This window comes from Osmerus mordax, chromosome 5, assembly GCF_038355195.1.
Source record: "Osmerus mordax isolate fOsmMor3 chromosome 5, fOsmMor3.pri, whole genome shotgun sequence".
In the NCBI taxonomy this organism is placed as follows: Eukaryota; Metazoa; Chordata; class Actinopteri; order Osmeriformes; family Osmeridae; genus Osmerus; species Osmerus mordax.
In genome coordinates, this window is record NC_090054.1 from 19,575,182 (window position 1) to 19,589,806 (window position 14,625).

General features: G+C 46.2%; 1 protein-coding gene across 1 annotated transcript; it reads right to left on the reverse strand.

Moving 5' to 3' along the window:
- Positions 1-630: 630 nt before the first annotated feature.
- Positions 631-14,428, reverse strand: actn2b (actinin, alpha 2b). Its single transcript, XM_067236147.1, has 21 exons — positions 14,238-14,428; positions 11,329-11,443; positions 11,052-11,171; positions 10,805-10,891; positions 10,600-10,687; positions 10,320-10,398; positions 8,725-8,806; positions 8,047-8,132; positions 7,822-7,914; positions 7,345-7,575; positions 6,983-7,130; positions 6,586-6,736; positions 6,138-6,246; positions 5,390-5,530; positions 4,883-5,065; positions 4,435-4,569; positions 4,049-4,228; positions 3,726-3,872; positions 2,795-2,860; positions 1,753-1,911; positions 631-1,517 (listed from the first exon to the last, which is right to left on the reverse strand). Exons 1-21 carry the CDS (start codon positions 14,364-14,366, stop codon positions 1,359-1,361), a joined length of 2,688 nt encoding a protein of 895 aa, XP_067092248.1. The 5' UTR covers positions 14,367-14,428; the 3' UTR covers positions 631-1,358.
- Between the last annotated feature and the right edge of the window lie 197 nt (positions 14,429-14,625).

A 14,625-nucleotide genomic window follows, 5' to 3' on the forward strand; every position in this document is an offset into this window, starting at 1 on the left:
GACTCGTATTGATTCGACCACAAACAGATTCGTCTATTGCATGCATACGTCGCATGCACGCATAAAAAGAAATTGCACTGACGATTAGGCGGTATGCATTTAGAACCGCTAATTAATTACATACTTTGTTTAACCAGTTTCCTACAATCAATTATGAATAGAGTTTATAAATGATACAAAAATCATTCAGCAACCGCAACTTGTTAAGAATTCAATATTGACAATTGTAAGCAGTTATTAATTTAAAAAGTACAATATAAACCAGGGTTCTCCAATCCTGGTCCTGGAGGACCGCTGTCCTGCATGTTTTACATGTTTCCCTGCTCCAGCACACCTGTTTCAAATGAATGGGTTGTTATCAAGCTCTGTGGAAGCCGGGTAATGACAATTCATTTGAATCAGGTGTGCTGGAGCAGGGAAACATCTAAAACATGCAGGACAGCGGCCCTCGAGGACCAGGATTATAAACTATTCATAGCCTGTATCTATTTATTTATCACCCCAGATTTTTATCTTAAATAACAATGAATTGTGGGAAATGTATTTTTGCTTTGTTCATCCTAGCTAATCTCAAACATGAACTAGGTTTAACATGAGTCAGATTCAATACAGAAGAGACAAGAGAATTGATTTCAACACAAAGAGGGTTTTATTGGATGATTGATTCACTTGATCATTGGTTTTGTACAGATTAAAAGTATACTGCCCTGCCCTAGTACCAACATGGGCTGCTTTAGACTGAATACTGTGTTTGCATTCTCATCCACCCCAGGACTTAAATGAGAGCATTCACTGCCTGTTAGCAAACTATGCAGCCTAAACCCTATTTAAGGTTTGATACAAAGTTTGTTGGAATTCAGTAGGATTCAAGGCAATTAGCGACATTATCAAAGAGGCAAGGTTGTATGTTTCAATTCATTTAATCAGTACAAAGTAACTAATTCTGTTTTAAAAAGATAGTGTGTACAATGTTCCCTCTGTTATGACTTGCATGTGTAAATTCAAATCAATCACACGGGTAACATGGCTTCTTATGATAGCAGATCAATAATGATATGTGTCAAGCATTTGCATAGGCACCAAGTCTCCACATTTATGTCATCACCACACTAGTATTTGAATTATAAATAACTAATTTTCAATAGCGTTAAACAATCCTGTTATACCGAAAATACCAGAGAAAGAATCTCAGGAATCAGAATTAAACTCATAGCTGTGTTCCTGGACATAGGCACTGATCAAACAAGAGATGTGATAAACATCGGATGCTATTAGTGAACTAAAACACACCCACTGTACGTCGAACCAACTGACGTTTAGCCTGTCTTGTCAGTGTACATTTAAAGGGGTTTGCGGTCTTAGAGGTCACTCTCTCCGTAGAGTGCGGTGGAGAAGGCAGTGTAGTCTAGCGCCCCTGGTGGACCTCCCTGACCAGGGTAAGGGGGCATCCTCATGATGCAATACTCTGCCTGGTCAGGGGGCAGTTCCCTCCGTAGCTCCTCCACCAGGATGAAAGGCTGGGGGACAAACACCAGGGGGCAGTATAGCACAAATACAGCACTTTTAGCAAGGGTTGTTTGAAGTTACAATATTATATATTTTTTTGTAAAAACCTTAATTTAGAACAATGAATTAGCTACTAAACCCAGATGGACGTTATCGTGTTGTCACCATTTCAGATTCTTTTCTCAGGAACATTTCTACACATCTTCTACACTTCTACTACACACATACACACACACACACACACACCTTATCGGCAGCCAAGATCCTGAAAGAAGCCACCACTTGCTCTGCCGTGTCAGTGTCAGCAGTTTCTCGGGTCATGAAGTCGATGAAGGACTGGAAAGAAACCATCCCGGTGGCACTGGGGTCCACCATCATCATGATCCTGGCAAACTCCACCTCACCCTGACCCCGAGACACACAGAGGGAGGGTGAGGCCGAGGCAGTACATGTTATTAGCATTGTCTTTCAATGTCAGGTGGCTGAGCGGTGAGGGAATCGGGCTAGTAATCAGAAGGTTGCCAGTTCGATTCCCGGCCGTGCCAGATGACATTGTGTCCTTGGGCAAGGCACTTCACCCTACTTGCCTCGGGGGAATGTCCCTGTACTTACTGTAAGTCGCTCTGGATAAGAGCGTCTGCTAAATGACTAAATGTAAATGTAACCTCACGACTTGTGAGATAGTAGACAGCTCTTCTCAAAGTGTAACACACAGTGTAGTTCTCTAATGCCTTTTCCACAATAGGTGGGAGGGAGAGGTGATTAGACAGAGACTTCAGAGATGGAGGACATGATGCTTGATTGTGTGTGTGTTGTGTGAGTTGTGTGTGTATGTTTTGGTTGTGTGGTGTGTGTGAGTGGTGTGTGTGTATGTTTTGGTTGTGTGGTGTGTACTCAGTGCTGTAGTGAATAGACGGCGTAGCATCATCAACATTTCTCGTCTGCACCATCTACGCTGGGCTGTTATTGGCCAGTCATCAGGTGGGCGTAACCCAATCCAGACATTAAGGATTACACAGTGATGTGGAGAAAATGAGCATTCTGCTAAAAGCTGGCGTACGTACATAAACCATGATTAGGTGCATGGTCCCTGACAAAAACAGCTAATATAAACATTAGGAGTGGCCGTCCCTTGCATATGGCTATACACCTACAATGCCTCTACTTTAGCTGCTGCTATGTAGTTACATGTTAATGTAAAGTGTTTTGCCGATAATACAACAAGTTGAAAGCAGACAGTGTATTCATTGGTGTGCAACATCTCTCAGTGATCACAGTGAAACCCTACCAAGTCGTAACCCATGGAGATCAGACAGGCCCTAAAGTCATCGGTGTCCATCGCACCGTGCTTCTTCTACAGGTGGTGTCCAGTCAGGGGTCAGGAGGGTGGGTGGAGGAGGAGGAGAGAGGCAGGGTCCAGGAGCAGGACATGGGTGGGAAAGCAGCGGAGAAGAGAAGCACAGACCCAACCTCAAACATCGAACACACACAAACACAGTTGGATAGCGACGACAAAAGATGGGGAGAGAGAAAGGAGATTCCCCTTTAGGACTCGTTCTTATAAAGCAAGTGCTTCAGCAAAGACCAACTTGGTCTTTCTAAGGAAGGGCGGGGCGATTAGGTCAGAAGAGGAGGAGGTGAGTAGGCCAGGAGAGGAGGAAGGACTCTCTGTGTGAGTACCTGCTTGTCATTGCACACACCGCCGAGGCTGATGAGGCAAGCCTTGAACTCTTCATGACGAAGCTTGCCCATGTTCTCCTGAGGCCGTGTCAGAGAGCCGGGTTAGAAACACTGAGATGTGTACCGAGGGTCTAATTCATATCTTGCCGTTTTCTAGCATGGAAGTCTACCACTACGTACTATAGTAAAGCACCCCAGTGTGCTAGTGAGCTACTATAGCAGTTTATAGCCACGTGACGGTAGATTTTACCCCTCTTTCCTTATGCAGCTTCTGGATGGGAAATTAGAAAGTTAGTTTTTGTTAGTGATATGGTATCATTGAACTAACCAACTAACTAAAGGTTCAGTTAAAGGTTTCGAGTTTTACGTTTATAAAAAAAAAAATATTGTCAGCCACTGGTTCGTTTGTACGGTTTGAGTACAGTTGACTGCAGCGGTGGGGGGGGGAGGGGGGGGGGGGGGGGGGGGTAGGGTGTTTGCGAAGCCTCAAGTTTCCTTTAGAAACGGGCCGATGGGGCTGCGAGGGCGGAGCACTGTACCCGGTCAAAGTGGTTGAAGGACGAGCGGAACTCGTGCATTTGCTGCTGGCTGATGCCCTTGGCGTCGCGGGTCAGGATCTGGGTCTCGATCTCGTTGATGGTGCGAGCGATGGTGGTGAGGAGCAACTCCCAGCCCACACGAATGTGCTGCGGACAAACGCAGTTAGACTCAGAGACAACGAATGAACTAAATGAACAAACTCGTAAAAATTATATTCATTTCACAGGTCAACATTTTCCCTTTTGTTTTGGAACTAGTTTTACTCTAGTTTTTAATGATTCTAATTGTATTTGTTCCTTGTTTTCTCCGTGCAAGGTTTTACCTCCATGGTGTAGTTGGTGTGCTTGTTGTCGAACACCAGAGACTCCTGAATGAGCTGGTGGTCTCCCTCTAGCTTATCGATGTTGGGTTTGTAGGCGACTATGATGTGCTCGCACTGCTTTAGCTGAGTCATCTGGTCCTCCAGAGTCCCACCTATCTCCAGAGCGCAACGGCCAATCTCCTGTCAGAAACACACACCGTTCTGGAGTTGAACTTCCTGATTGCCCTTTACCGAAATACGATTCAAGGTTCGTTTCATCAGATAATCCCTGCCATGAATGTTTGTAAATTATTAAGAGGCTGTAAGCCAACCCAAGATGTGTTAAAAAAAAAAAAAAGGAGTTGTGTGTATGAGAAGGACAAGGCCATCTGCATGCCCTATCTGACCTCCATCCTGGTCTGGATCCATGGTCCAATGAGGTTTGCTTGGGCAGCAAACTGCCGTCTGAGCCTTTCGTCGGAATGCTGCCGTGCCAGTTCCTCCTGGAGGGAACCATCTCTCTGAGGAACCAGCTTCTTCACCTGCTCACACCAACACAAGCAAAAGCAACAAACACGGAGTCAGATGGCTGAGCGGTTAGGGAATCGGGCTATTAATCAGAAAGTTGCTGGTTCGATTCCCGGCCGTGCCTAATGACGTTGTGTCCTTGGGCAAGGCACTTCACCCGACTTGCCTCGGGGGAATGTCCCTGTACTTACTGTAAGTCGCTCTGGATAAGAGCGTCTGCTAAATGACTAAATGTAAACACAAAATGAGAAAGATGCTTTCTTTTGTATGGGTGTTCGAGTGTGTTGGGGGTGTGTGTGTGTGTGTGTCAGGGAGATGCAGCTGTACCTTATCCCACTTGATAAGAAGCTCCTCAGTGGTGATGGTGCTGTAGGGGTTGTGGATGTCAGCCTTGATGCCGTAGCTCTGGGAGATCTTCTGCACCTCGTTGTGGATCCCAACGATAGCCTGTCTCTCTCCCTCTGCTTCGGGGAGAGTGGCCTTGAACTGCTCATGAGCTGCGATCAGACTCTGCAGGAACAGGTTGGAACGAGAGGGAACGGGAGGATAGGAGAGAAGAGGGAGGGACAGAAATGCAGATAAGGAACAGAATCAACACAGGGATTGTACGTGTTACCGTTTTAATGATGTTACTTTACTGTAACCCCCCCCCTCAAATCTAAGCATAAAGTAAATCTCTACAATCTGTTAATTAATTCAATGAAGTATTTTTTTGCGTTTACCTTCATTTGAGTAATCCCCTTAAAGTGTTGTAAAGATTACTATACATTCTAAAAAATACATCCTGAGATTTGATGATCCTAGCACTGTGCGTGTGCAGGAGTGTACATGTACCTGGACCTCCTCAATAGTGTGAACAATGAACATGTCCTGCAGGTCCTCCATGGCTCCTTCCATCCAGTTGTTGAAGGGAGCAGACCTCTTGGCAAACTCCAGGAACAGCTGATCAATCGTCTCCAACAGTTTCTCTGTCCTCTGGAAACCAGGACAGAGGAAACAGCACCCTGTTCAACCAACATCGACCAGCACGCTCGCAGCCCTGTTTGCACTACTAATCCCAGGATGCATCACATTGACATGACCTGATGTAGTTTGGCATGGCTGTCTTTATGGATTAGCCCCCCCTCCCCACCCCCCATCAGGCCAGGGCAGGGCCCGACACCAGCCCTTGTCAGTCACCTTAATCCCAGGCCCTGCTCAGGGGCCCTCACAACAGGGACTCGAGGCTCAGAGGAAGTGGTCAGTGGGCTTTCATCCAAATACTGGACAGAACAGCCTTATCATCTACACTGCACCTCTATAATCCCTCCCTAGCCAAATTTATATTAGAAACCCAATTACTATTATTCCGGTTTCAGTCTTTAGTCAAAAGTTCTTGGAACTTTAATTAACAATGTTCAGTTTGGATCTGAATAATATTTACTGATTTACTTGCCAAATTTGAAAAGATGGTGCACCGGTAGTTTGAAATATTTAGAACTGGATCTTGCTGATCCAGCATTAATCCCATCTAACCAGGCCAGGTTCATAAACAGTGTGATCACAGCAAGAAACAAAATGGCGTCCTCTAGGATGGCCTCACCTCCAGGACTTCCCTCCTCTTCTGGGTCAGGGTCCCCAGCTGGTCCCACAGGTCACAGATGCTCTGGCACCGCTGGTTGACTGCAGCCACATCATGGTAGTCTAGCTCACTGCACGCAGACAGTCAGAGAGAGGATCACATTCAGTGTCTGCTGACATATCCAACTTTAGGAGCAGTTATCTTCAGAAATACCTATCAGAACGGAGGGTTTTAAGACCCAAGTCTTGAAATTGCTGATAGGACAATCTATTGACATTTGACATCTAACGTGTCAGTTTCTGAGGGAACCCCCAAAGTATCTGATTTATGGTTGGGCAAACACTAATGTTAACCCACCTTACGAAGAGGTAGATGGTGCCCAAAGATGGAATACTTTTGACAAATATTCAGAACAATCCTTGAGATGATTTCAAATTCAAAGTGTTGTATTTAAAAAGGGCTATCGTACTTGAGTTCCTGGGCGATGGCTGCAATCTGCTCTACCCTATCCTGGTGGGCTGCCAGGTCACTCTCAAAGGCCTCGTGTTTCCGTAGCAACGCTCGCACCTCTGTCAAAGTGGCTGTCTCAAAGTCCTTCTGAGACAGTATCAGGTCCTTTCCTGGGGTATAAGCACACAGACACGCACACACACAAACAGAGATCAGGATGGGTAGAGAGCGTGAGACTTATAATAGAGAGTCTACTAAATGCTGTACGACAGATAATCCAACGTACTGGTTAATCCCAATTGTCAAGAGGATTTGGGGGATCTTATCAATTATGTTCTTACATCTGTTTAAACATAGCAGGAAGCTCAGACAGACAGACACAGACACAGACACAGACAGTCAGAGCTCAGACTGACCACTGGCCCAGGTCTCATGGGTGGTGGCTTTCTGGCGAAACTTCTCAGCCAGGTGGTCGAGTCTCTCCAGCCTGCGGATCTCAGTGAGAAGCCACTCCTCGTAGCCTTTCTCTGCCCCTTCCAGACCCTGCCACGCACTGGCAATGTCCTGCAAACACACAGTCAACATCCACACATCTCACTCTGCACAGTAACAGACTGCAACAGACTATGTGTCGTTTATGTAAACTTACTTGGCAATAAACCGGATTTGGATCAAGGTCATTTATTGAATAACACATCACTTCACAGCACCGAACATATGAACCGACAGAAATATATAATCAGTGTGTTCTGTCCTGAGGGATGAGTCTAACACTTACAGACACCATCTTGCCTTCGGAGGGCATGAAGGCGGGCCTGTTGCTGATGCGCAGCTTGGTCTGCAGGGTGTTGAAGTTGATCTCCAGCTGACACTTCTCCTGCACCTTGGGGGGCTTGTGCATGCGGCGGTAGTCCCGGAAGTCCTCCAGCTTCCGCTGCATCTCCACCATGGTCTTCTCCGAGGTCCGGTTCTCCAGCCAGGGCGTGGTCCGGCGGATCCACTCCAGGAGCTACAGGACGGGGCCGGTTTGAAACGCTGGACGGACAGACTGACTGAGCCACTGGCTGAGTGTTTAGAGGTGAGCTGAAGAGGGGTTGCTTTGGTCGTTTTTATTTTCAAAATAAGACTATGTATATCAATGTCTCTCTTTTGAATATTGTAAAATAACACCACTCCTGGAATGCCAAAACAGACCAATCAAATTGCATGGCGAGAACTATCTGTTTATATGGTAGAATTTGCTATTATTCAGTACCTCACTGGCCAGTCTCTCATACTCCTCCATCATTTTCTCATTCTCCTGGTTGACACCCAGCACCTTACAGATCCTGTTTGCAGCCGTCTCTGCCTGCGGAGGAAGGGAGAGAAAATAGAGAAGAAAAGATAGGCGAGGATAGAGGTAGAGGTCATATTATTATCGTCACGCAAAAACAAAAGCACTTTATTTTATCTCACAAGATTGATGGTGCAAGCTGTGTACCTGCTCGGCCCCAGCAAAAGCATGGTAGAAGCAGGACACATAGGTCATGATAGCTCTCTCATCGGGTTTAGGGGTGTTGATGATGTCTACAGGAGGGAGAGGGAGGGGGGCAGAGGATGATAACAGGAAGTTTGGAGGGCAGGAAAATGGAGCACCGGGTAAGAGGGAGCACAAACCTGGGAGAGAGCATGGCGTAGAAATACAGAAAGATGGAACACACCCAGGTCACCTTAGGATCTAGCACATCTAAGAATCTTCACTGAAAGGGCTATACTAAACTTGGTAGGTTGTGGGGTATCGGTAAGGGAGGAATCCACGGATGGGAGGTTTCTGAGCAGGGCACATTTTGGAGGGCAGGCGTACACTAGGGCTACGGCACCCTCACCTTCTGAACACCTGCAAAGGTGTGATAGTAACTTGACACATAAGTCATGACCGTCCTGTCGTCAGGCCTGGTTGTGCCCATTATATCTGTGTGGAGGGGAGACCAGGTAGCGAGCTTAGCATCCATACTGTAGTCTCTCACGATCGGCTCATTTCATTCATCTAAATTCCACGTTCGCTGGAACGGAACTGTCCGCTGACCCCTCCTGAACAGCCGTTTTTATGACACTCAACGGCGGAGAAAAGCAGTATGCATGTGATTTCAGCGGCCGTAGTGTCCCGTGCAAACATTACCTTCGGCGTCCAGCATTTTGGGAATGTCCAGGTGTTTCTCTGCAATGTCGAAAGCCAGGTTCAGGTTACCCATAGGATCGTCCTGAAAATTGAGACAAAGCTCATCACAGATCGTGGGGACGGGGACTACATATGACACCCATAAACAACACGCTGTGAATTGTGACATGTGTAAACCATGAAGGTATATTCCTTTTACACACAGTGATTAACAGGATTAACTGAAGGGACAGTAACCCGGTTTAGTTAAAGGGGCAGGATGAGTTGGAGTGTTTACTGGGGGGGGGGGGGATAATGCTGCTGGTGTTGTTCCCTTCTGTGTGTTTCACTGTTCTCCTATCACCAAATGTGGGGGGGGGGGGGGGGCGGTGGGGGGGGTGACTGCTACAGGGCAGAAGCAGCTGCAGAGATGCCAGAGGGCCTGGGCCCTGTCCCCCCCCCCTCACACACACACACTGGGCCGTTTCATCAGGCTTACGGTTAAGGCTTACTGGGCCCACTCACCTGGAGCCAGACCCAACAGCTGACAAGACCTGTCTGGGCTCAGTGGGTGTAGGTGTGTGTGTGTGTGTGTGTGTGTGTGTGTGTGTGTGTGTATGTGTGTGTGTGTGTATGTGTGTGTGTGTGTATGTGTGTGTGTGTGTGTGTGTGTGTGTGTGTGTGTGTGTGTGTGTGTGTGTGTGTGTGTGTGTGTTTGTCCCTTTCAGTCAGTTATGATATGTCCATCTGTCTGTCTGCCATCAGCTGTCCTTTGTTATCCTTATTTGGCGTAATAGCCCTTTAACTAGGACAGAATCACGAATATGACATTGTCCCTATATTCCCAACCAGGATTGATCTGATGGTTCTATAAAGAGCATCCATGCCATGGTGTGGGTCTCTCAGTCACAGCTGAGGTAAAGCCATGGCTGTCCTGACCGGCTCACATTTCCACAGCTATTCAGGGACAACACAGAGTTGCTGCCATCTCGTAGAGTTCGACTGGGTTCGACGTAGAGGGCTGTTTCCATCCTGACTACCGGTAAAGTTAACACAACTAAAATCTAGTATTTCTAATCTACTACACTGAGGCTATTCAGTCTTTCATACATCTCACGCAGAACCCCACTACGTCTGGAAGCGTTTACCTACTACACACTGAGTTTAGATCTCTACAAAAACGTACTAGTCAACTACCACAGAGAATAACGGTCCAAACACGGTGCTGCTCCTGAAATACCTTCAGGCAGTGGTAGTTGATCAGTTCAGGCCTGTGCTTATGGATCAGAGCACAGAAGGCTAACCCATTCTTCCAGCTTGGATCACAACATCAACAACAACAGGAAGGGAGAAGACAGCAAATCAGGAAGTGAAGAGGTGAACACAAAACATCAGTAGGGGGCAAGGGGTGAATGAAAACACACACCAAGGATAATCAAATCTCATTCAACTTGACAGTGTGTCAGTAGTCACTGCAAACCGATTCCATTTGTATTTAACGTTTCTGTTAAAAACACTTTTGGAATAACAGTGTAGTTTCTTTTCACTGTTTCAACAGGCTTAATTGTTGGGAGTGAACGATCCCTGTTAGTACGGTTTGGGGTTGTGCTGGACACCTTGTTGAGCTTAGCGTAGTCGATGAGGTCGGGTCTGTGTCTGTGAATCAGAGCACAGAAGGCCAGGCCATCCTTCCAGCTTCACCAGCCAATGAGCAGAGAGAGTCAGAGGTCAGGGTTCAAAAGGTCGACACAGGACTCAATACAACACTCTCCCCGGCGTTCACTGCCTCAAGGTCATTCACATTGAAACGTTTGCGTGACCTTTGTTGTCACACTTCTATAAGTGGTTTACTTAATGAGTACAGAAAAAAAAAAAAACGATTTCGAAAGTTCTCACCTGACATGGAAGTTCTGGACATTGACGTTCCTGTAGGGGGCGGTCTTTCTCTGGCACCAAAGCAGAAGGCCTTCTTTAGCCGAGGTTTCTGGGAAGCAGATCCTCTGATATATCAAGTACTATTTTATGACTATTATTAGTGTAATGAAGGTCATGTGAGAATGGAGGAAGGTCCTCTAGCGGGCTCGTATCCTATGACAGGTACCTTCCACAGAGATATCCTGGATGGCGAAACGGAGGATGATGGTCCAGATCATTCCCAGAGTCATTTTAATGTTCCCGTCCGTAATCTCTACAGAAGACAAACAGCTAAATGCTGTTACATACTACTAGCTCTTCAGTAAGATTATGTTACTAATACTTCTGACTTGAGAGGAGGATATTGGTTTAGTTCTTATAGAGGCTTGGGTTATCACAGCAATTTTCTGAACAGTATAAAATAATTCTCTCACCCTCAGCTCCGATGGAGACCAGCTTGACTCCTTTGCTTGTGATGAAGTCCAAGGCTTTGTTGACATTGGCTATCTTGTGAAAACGCATCTTCCCTCTGTCAGGCTTGGGTAACCTCTCCCCTGCAGAAAGAGAAGTCAAGAAATAAAACAGGATCGAGCAATTGACGTCTTCAGGCATGTGTTGCTGCTCCTTTGAAAAGCTGCTGAACACCCATCTGGAGCAATGGAAGTATAGGCTAGTAATCGAGAGACAGTATATTGCAGAGATGTAAATTACCTGAAATAACTTCCAGGAGCAGCATGAGTTTAAGGCCATTTCTAAAGTCTTCCTCGATGTTCTCAATCTGTGTTCCTGCTTTCCTCAGGTGGGAGTTGCACCATGCTGTGAAGGTCTAGGCGAGAAAGGGCTAGAATAAACTCATAAAGAACATGTACATGTCATGCCCTGGGATGAGGAGTGGTTGTGAATCTGGGCAGGATGGAATAGGAAGAGGGACAGACAATAGTTTTCCTGGTTTTCTGCACTACTCTAAAACAATAAAACACAAACTTCAGAAGCAAATCTATTCACGTCTGTTTGCTGTGTAAAATGTATTCTACTGTGCCACCATAGACTAGGACACACTCATCCTTACATCCCAGCTGTAAATAAACTTTAGGGAGACAGCTTAGCAGGTCGTCGCTTAAGACCGTAAATTGTATTGACTCTGGCCACTATGACAAGTGTCACATATCCAGATTAACCCATTTGCTAGGGGTCAATTAACCCCTCGCTCTCCACCTCAATCTTCGCTTCTTCTCAAAATTGGACGCTTAATTGCCTACTGTACATGCCAGTCTGTCAACCCTCACAGCACACTGGCCTGGCTATCATTACTGGAACGTTGACAGTACTTTGTTATACTGTAATACGAGTTCATCCTTAGTACTGGATCCCTTTGTTTGAATTTAGACAGGATCACTCTCTCCTGCTATGTTTATATTTAAGTCACTCAATAGCTTACAGGGCCCGAAAGCGATCAGCACAGTGCAGATGAAAGCTCCAAGCAGACCCCAGAGCACATTCCAGAAGATATAAGAGGTTAAATTTAGACTGCTCTGGTGGTCATCACGATAACAGACAGCGCTTGAAAACAAATTCAAGTCAATATCAAGATGACCAAAAATGTCACATGTACAGTACACATTCTTCTCTCTATGCTTCTTATAAATTGACTGCATTCGAGTCGTTTTATATGTCACATTCAGAACATCTCTGGTTTTACAACCAGGCCAAGCTGAAAGTGAGTTGTTCCAAAAAAGCTGAATGGAATCAGTCAGTCAGTCTGTCTCCATCTTCCTTGTAAACATCCGTACACACAGTATCACCACTAGTTTTGGGTTTGGTGCTATACTGTATACAGGCTTGTGTGCTTCAGTCACATTGCTGACAGTGCATAGATAGAAGGGACCACTAGGGGCCTGGGTTTGAATCCGACTGAGGTCATTTCCTGCACATCTCCCTCCTTTTCCTGTCCAGAAATAAAAGCTGTGAAAAGCCCAAAAGAAATATATGTATGTATCTTTAGAAGGGGCCACACAGGTGATCCTGGGGCACGTAAGGACCTTAAGTTCTTCCTGCCTTCTCAGAAGGCTAGAGGGCTGATGCCATCGCGTGCTCCATGGGACCAGGCTAAGATGGAAATATCACAGGCTTCGGAAACAAAGGCCACATTCCACGCCACAAAAGAAAGCGGATGGCGTGATGACATTGAACTGCTGTCCTCTCGTTAAAAAACGCGGCGGGCCCTCCAGACCCGACCCGGCCGACCTCTCTAACCCCCCTCCGCCACCCCTCTCTCTTGGCTCCAACACCCCCTGACGATCACAGCTAAATATACCCATGTGTCAGTCCAGAGAGGACCACCCGGGCCTGTCGTTTAAGAGGCTGGTTCTTCTGGGTCTGTGGAGAAGCCTGTATAAAGTGCATGGTGGGTAGGATATCGACATTGTACACAGAGACTTTCACAAAGTCACATTATGACTTTCACAAAGTCACATTGTGTCAGTCAACGGGAGCCGCTGTCCTGTACGTTTTAGATGTTTCCCTGATCCAGCACACCTGAGTCAAATGAATTATCGTTATCAGGCTTCCACAAAGCTTGATAACAACCCATTCATTTGAATCAGGTGTGCTGGAGCAGGGAAACATCTAGGACCAGGATTTGACACCCCTAGTATACATGGTCCATACATCCGGTGGGTGTCAGAGCCGACATGCTAGGAGTGGTACACTGAAGAAGCAGATGATGTCGGCTCTGTGGGTGGAGCTGCCAGGTATTGCATGATTACAGCTGTATTCCTCCGTGGCTCTGGATGGGTAAGAGGATTGAAGCTATACGTGCAATGATTAGGTAAAGCTATTACAGGGATTTCCTTAAGTCGCCAGAAAGGCAACCGAGAGGGCCTCAACGGGTAACAAATCCCACGTGACTGTGTGGTAATTACATGCGCTGCATGGGTACACATTTACAGTGTGTGATCTCTCCTCTTTATTAATTTGAGTGACTTTAAAAGTGGAATTACCCACATTAAATATACTTGGGAAATACCTACATTTAATGGACTTGTACATTCAAGAGTCTTGATAATTCTATCCTGTAGGATAAGTATAACTATATACAGCCACTGTATGCAGTGTATTTTGTGTGGTTTCTATAAACAAAAGAATTCCACACCAAGGGCACTGGATTAACCCACTATAATGCCTTTTGGTCGTGAGGTTAAAATTAGATATAGCATCCATTCTAATCCCAAGGACGTCATCATGTGTTAGCAGCATCTGTTGACAGTTTGCATTCCACGCCTATCAGTGGAATGGCAACAGTCTCGAGAGCTGCTTCATTGAGCTATTGTTAGCTGGTACCCACCGCATCCGTCCGTCAATATCCCCCTCAACCGGAGCCAAGACAGAGCCCTGCTCCGGCGGCACTGAATACCAGGAACTACAAATTAAGTTTGTGATATAGAACTCAACGAAAATAACGGTTAATTCAATTAATTCATTACGCGATACTAAGTACAGAAATAGACGACGTGTACCTACAATGTCACCTTGTATGAATTGCGCCGGCTGACCAGAAATTCCTGCGCGTAAAAAATGAACTGAAGTTTGTCAGTAGCAGGCACAGGATTTTCTAGACTCACCTTTCTTTGTTGTTTTTCCCACGCAGGGTCCAACAGCAGGTCCCGATCCCACTCGTCTTCCTGCGGCATATAGTCCTCCTCGCTGTATCCGTTATCATATTGCACCGTCGTCTCCACTTGGGTCATCATTGTTGCGCCTCTGTGCTGTTCCCCAAACTAGAAGAGTATTATACTGCAGTATCCTGATGTTCACTGACTGACAATGATGATTAAAGTCTTGACCTTGGCTGGATACTTCCACGATTTGTGTCTCCCACCTCTTTCTCTCTCGCTTGCCCTTGTTCTCTCGATCCGAGAGCCGACTGGACTCTTGCCTCAGAGGGACAAGAGCTGATAGCAATTAGTACTGAAGAGTCACGTGACAGTCTGGCACCCCCAAGGAACCAAC